This window comes from Micromys minutus, assembly GCF_963924665.1.
Source record: "Micromys minutus genome assembly, chromosome: 18".
NCBI lineage: Eukaryota > Metazoa > Chordata > Mammalia > Rodentia > Muridae > Micromys > Micromys minutus.
The window spans coordinates 51,597,354-51,603,610 of record NC_137953.1 but is presented as its reverse complement, the minus strand read 5'-3'; the positions used below and the strand labels follow the sequence as shown (position 1 = coordinate 51,603,610).

Here is a 6,257-nt window from a genome sequence, read left to right as displayed (position 1 = left end):
AGAGAGAATATTGAACACTGAGAGATGAAAACATAAGAAGTGAGCCCTATAGTTACTTTGTGAGTATTTTCAAGGCCCAGGAAGCAGGCGCTTAGATCTGGAATCTCCAGGAACAAAGATTTTGCATGTTTTAGCCCATACAGCTGAAGTCTAAGAGAGGAGAAACTTCTGAAAATCTACAAGAAATTCTCTGTGATTATTCAGTTGAGTACTACCAGAAATACACATCTTAGAAATAAACTCTAAATCATGAAAAACAAACAACAAATCTCCTGAAATACTTGAAATGGCTTACACTGGTCAGAATCTGGGCTTTCACAAAATATTATATATATTATGAAAGCCAGGATCAGAATCTCTCAATACACATAGGGAATCTGCTAAAAGTCAAAGAAGGATTCTATCCCACTGTTGAAATAAAATAATGTGAATAAGCAGATGTCTGGTTCCATATAACAAACAACAAAACTGAGACTATTTCTAAAGTAACTTACCATATATCATATAAAATATGAAAAATATTTATAGAAATATAAAGTTATCTAAAATTTAGTAAAATTAAATAAAAATATCCAATATTTAATCAAAAACAAACATACAATGAAGTGGAAAATATACCGGATGATAAAAATTAATCAGTTGAAATAGAGATGACTCAGAGGATTAAAATAGTAAGCTAGAACATTACAAGTCTAAATGATTGCATTCCATATGTTCAAGAAGACTGTTGAATAATGAACCAGATTAATACAATCAAATAAAACAGCTAATCTATTGTCTAGAAATAAAAATCATAAGAGATGAAATGAAAAACACATAGAGTATTATTGAAAGGAGATCATGCTATGCAAAAGAATGTACATCATTAGATAAATAAAAGGTAAAATATAGAAATCAAATATTGATAAAGAGGATTAGAAAAATTATTTGGGCTCAGTCCATGCAGGGGGGGAGGGGGTGGCACGCGCGCCATTTCTAGTCGTTTTCAAAGCGCCTCGCGCTGATTCTCACGGGCCAGGCTGCCGGCCCCCCGCTCTTCCCTGGGTTGGTAGCTTATGTCGATCTTGATGAAAGAGCAATTGATGCTCTCAGGGAATTTAATGAAGAAGGAGCTCTATCTGTACTACAGCAGTTCAAAGAAAGTGACTTGTCTCATGTTCAGAACAAAAGTGCATTTTTATGTGGAGTTATGAAGACCTACAGGCAAAGAGAGAAACAAGGCAGCAAGGTACAAGAGTCTACAAAAGGGCCTGATGAAGCAAAAATCAAGGCCTTGCTTGAAAGGACTGGCTATACTCTGGATGTAACTACAGGACAGAGGAAGTATGGTGGTCCTCCACCGGACAATGTGTACTCAGGTGTGCAACCTGAAATTGGAACAGAGGTCTTCGTGGGTAAAATTCCAAGAGACTTGTACGAGGATGAGTTGGTGCCCCTTTTTGAGAAGGCTGGTCCTATCTGGGATCTACGCCGCATGATGGATCCACTCACTGGTCAGAACAGAGGCTATGCATTTATCACCTTCTGTGGGAAGGAAGCTGCCCAGGAAGCGGTTAAACTGTGTGACAGCTATGAGATTCGCCCTGGTAAACACCTGGAAGTGTGCATTTCTGTGGCAAACAACAGACTTTTTGTTGGATCCATTCCAAAGAATAAAACTAAAGAGAACATTCTGGAAGAGTTCAGTAAAGTCACAGAGGGTTTGGTGGACGTTATTCTCTATCATCAACCCGATGACAAAAAGAAGAATCGAGGGTTCTGCTTCCTTGAATATGAGGATCACAAGTCAGCAGCACAAGCCAGACACCGGCTGATGAGTGGAAAAGTCAAAGTGTGGGGAAATGTAGTTACAGTTGAGTGGGCTGATCCTGTGGAAGAACCAGATACGGAAGTCATGGCAAAGGCTATGGATGAAATGAATGGAAAAGAAATAGAAGGGGAAGAAATTGAAATTGTCTTAGCTAAGCCACCAGACAAGAAAAGGAAAGAGCGCCAAGCTGCTAGACAGGCCTCCAGAAGCACTGCGTATGAAGATTATTATTATCACCCTCCTCCCCGAAATGCCACCTCCAATGAGAGGTCGAGGTCGTGGAGGGAGAGGTGGATATGGCTACCCTCCAGATTATTATGGTTATGAAGACTACTATGATGATTACTATGGTTATGACTATCACGACTATCGTGGAGGCTATGACGATCCCTACTACGGCTATGATGATGGCTATGCAGTAAAAGGAAGAGGAGGAGGGAGGGGGGGGCGAGGCGCTTTACCACCACCAAGGGGGCGGGGAGCACCACCTCCAAGAGGTAGAGCTGGCTATTCACAGAGGGGGGCACCTTTGGGACCACCAAGAGGCTCAAGGGGTGGCAGAGGGGGTCCCGCACAACAGCAGAGAGGCCGTGGTTCTCGTGGAGCTCGGGGCAATAGAGGGGGCAATGTAGGAGGCAAGAGAAAGGCAGATGGGTACAACCAGCCTGATTCCAAACGTCGTCAGACCAACAACCAACAGAACTGGGGTTCCCAACCCATCGCTCAGCAGCCGTTCCAGCAAGGTGGTGACTATTCTGATAACTATGGTTACAATAATGACAACCAAGAATTTTATCAGGATACTTATGGGCAACAGTGGAAATAGACAAGTGAGGGCTTGAAAACGATTCTGTCAAGATCCAATTGGCTCTAGATCTACATTCTTCAAACAAAATTGGCGTAACTGTTTCATCTTTAAGTAGCAGTTTGCTGCCATTTGTATTCAGCTGAAGAAGTCACTATTGTGTATATACTCGAGGCTTCTTATTTTTCTTCTTTTCTAAATGCTCTTGGACATTATTGGGCTTGCAGAGTTCCCTTATTCTGGGGTTACAATGCTTTTATCGTTCCAAGCTTCATCTTAGCTTCAGAACAAACTGTTAAATCATGATTTTGCAGAACCTTTGGTTTGGACAGTTCTGTTTTTTTGGATTTGGAATAGATTACATAGGAGTATGAAGTATGCTGTAAATAAAAGTACAAGCCAGTGCTTTGTCTTAGTAGTTTTAAGAAATTAAAGCAAACAGACTTAAGTTTCCTTGTATTGAAAATAACCTATGACTGTATGTTTTGCATTCCTAGAAGCAGGTTAACTGTGTTTTTAAATTGTTATGACCACACCTTTTTGAAATCTGCCCTACAAAATTTGTTTGGCTTAAACGTCAAAGCCGTGACAATTTGTTCTTTGATGTGATTGTATTTCCAATTTCTTGTTCATGTAAGATTTCAATAAAACTCAAAAATCTATTCAAAACAAAAAAAAAAAAAAGAAGAAAAAGAAAAATTATTTGGAAGAATAGTACCTGATGACACATAAATTGATTATACTACAAAGTATAATTTGTAGTATGCATAAATATAAGATATTATATTATAAACTGAAATTATTAAAACAGTATGTTTTGCATCATAAAAAGTGCACACAAACCAATGGAACAGGGAAGGGCACAAAAAATTCTATGGAATAAGAGAAAACATGTCTGAGCTATCCATCTGTTATGGGTCTAGCACCTCTAGTAGGGACTCAAACAGAACTGTGGCAAAAACGATGTAATTATGATTTTAAAAATTGGGCAAAAAAAAAAAAAAAAAACAAGCTAAACAGCTTTCCAAGACGGGCATTAAAGTAGCTATGAGGTAGTCAACCAACATAAGCCATCAAAAATTGAAAAGAAAGCATATAGCTGAAAAATATTAATCAATCATAAATTATTTTATCATATGTCTCCTATGTCGTTTTATACGTTTTTATTGCCTTACTTAGAATAGAACCTAGGCTGTGCACATGTTTGGAAAGTGTTATACACCTAGGCTGTATTCATGGCATTAAAGGATTACATTTTATATTCATGCTGCTGATCAGCTACTCTGAGGTTTCATTTGTGAAAGCTTGATGAACTAATAGTTGTTGTATAAAGTGAAACATAGGGTAGATATGATGATTCATGCTTTAATTTCCAGGAATTGTGACCTGGAGAAAGAAGGGTCTTAGTGTTCAAGGTCATAGTTGGCTATATAGCAAATGTTAGGATAGCCTGGCCTACAGAGTAAGAGTCTGTCACCAAAAAGTTTAATAAGTAAGCAGATATGTAAATGAATAACAAAATAAGAAAAAAAAGTGAGTCTAGAAGCACTGTCAGAAAGATGCAATGTTGTTGGCTTTGCCTTTAGGAAACTTTGCCTAATTAATTTTTTGCCTAATTAATTTTTTAAAAAATTAAATGGAATGAAAACTTAACTCTTGAATATACAGAGATCTGACTTAAGATTAAGACATGTAGTTCTCCTCTAGAATGTGGAGAAGGCCAGAACATAGGTTCCTTCTAGGGCTTCCAGAAATCAATATAGCTCCCCTGACTCCTGATTTTAGATCAGTTAGACATAATTTTGGCTTTTGACTTGGACAACCTAGTATAATTTAATGTCTGAGCATTCAGGAAAATTATGATGTTTTCTTATAATTAAATATTAATGCAATGGATTTCTGAGAAATCCAGTGTTTATCAGAATTAAAGGGAATAATTTTAAAACATTAGGGCAGATTCATCAAGAAAACGTAAAAATCTTATAATTATATGCGCATAACAGCATGAATTCATACTACCTAAAAACAAACATATACCAATGCTAACACAATCAAGAAAAATGTAAAATAAAGAACAAAACATATTGCTCACAATAATTGATAGAATAAAATGAAAAGAAAAGAAATAAGGATATATTATAGTTGAGTAGGACTTGAATTGTTTTGTGGCACTTGGTGTGTGTGTGTGTGTGTGTGTGTGTGTGTCTGTGTGTGTCTGTGTGTGTTTAGATGTGAAAGAACTGAAACTACATCCATATATTTGTTAAGCAAGTGTTTTGCTAGTGAACAGCTATCCTAGTCTGACTAAACTATTAGATGTACAAAACTTAAACTGACATCTCAAAATAAAATTGAATAGCAAACATAAGTCCAAAAATTTTCATGCACTATAAAACCATATATAGTAGATGACATAAGTCCATACACAATGATCTACACTATAACAGAATACAAATAATTTCAGCATAGAAAGCAGAGTAGCAGGAAAACGTCATTTGTGTAAGTTCAGAGGAAAGTAGCATGAGGAAACCCTTAGGAAAGCTGGATATAAAATTACCACGACAGAATGACAGCTACTAGGAGTGAATGCATTCATTATGTTTACCAAATTATACACTCTAAATAGTTTTTCTTTGCTTTATTTCAGAGATACATTAATGAAATTAGTTTAAAAAGACACGATGGCACTATTCATACAACTAGAGATATTTTTTATCAATTAATAATTGCTTTTATATTTGACTAATCTATTCCTCAGACTGTAGTTTTTTTTTTTACTTCTTATTTCTGTGAGATAATAAGTTAATGAGAGATTTGATGTGGATATACTCACAGAATCATGAACATTAGTAAAAGTTTTCTAAGTTGAGCACAAACATAACAGAAGTGTGACAATTCAAGTTTTTATATACAAAAAAAAAAAAAAAAAAAAAAAAACCACTAACCTCCAGAATGTAGCTGGTATATAAAGAAGGAAATAATAGTCTAGGAATCTTAGTAATGAGATTGTTATACCACATACACTTTTAAAGACATGGAACATCAAGCATTCTAAATGTTCAAACACTTAGGAAAAGTACAGGATTTGGTTTTTCTTGAGAGGAGCAAAGGGGAACTTAGCATGTGTGAAACATAGCCAGGGCATGTGGATTTTGCTAGATGGCAGGTAAGAAATTAGATTTCTATTTTCTTACTGCAGTTAGTTTTCTTTCTGGATTTACAGAGACTCAGTTGAGTTAGATACCAGACTAGAGGGCTTAGAGGTTAAGAGCACTGAGTTCAAACCCGGCAACAACAAGGTGTCTTACAATTATTTATAATGAGATATGGTGCTTTCTTATGCCTTTTAGTCATATGTGTAAGCAGAACATTGTATACATAAGAAATCAATTTTTAAATAACAAAAGAAGAAAAAGAAAGAGGAAGAGGGAAGTAGAGGGGAAAGGGGAGGAGAAGGAGGAGGAGAATAAAAAGAAAGGGGGAGGAAGAGGAAGAATAAAAGAGGAAGGAAAAGGAGGAGAAGGAGAGGGAGAGGGGGAAGGGGAAGGAGGAGAAGGAGAATGAGAAGAAGAAAAAGAAGAAGAAAAAGAAGAAGAACAACAAGAACAAGAACACGAACAATAACGAGAAGAACAAGAACAA

At 36.5% G+C, this 6,257-nt stretch overlaps 1 protein-coding gene across 1 annotated transcript; it reads left to right on the top strand.

Annotated features, from left to right (window-relative positions):
• Positions 1-965: 965 nt before the first annotated feature.
• Positions 966-2,636, top strand: LOC308432133 (heterogeneous nuclear ribonucleoprotein R-like; the record flags this gene model as incomplete). The annotated part of the gene is given in 2 exon segments (XM_080931854.1): positions 966-2,059; positions 2,061-2,636. Coding segments are annotated over 2 exon segments (1,446 nt in total). The 5' UTR covers positions 966-1,189.
• Between the last annotated feature and the right edge of the window lie 3,621 nt (positions 2,637-6,257).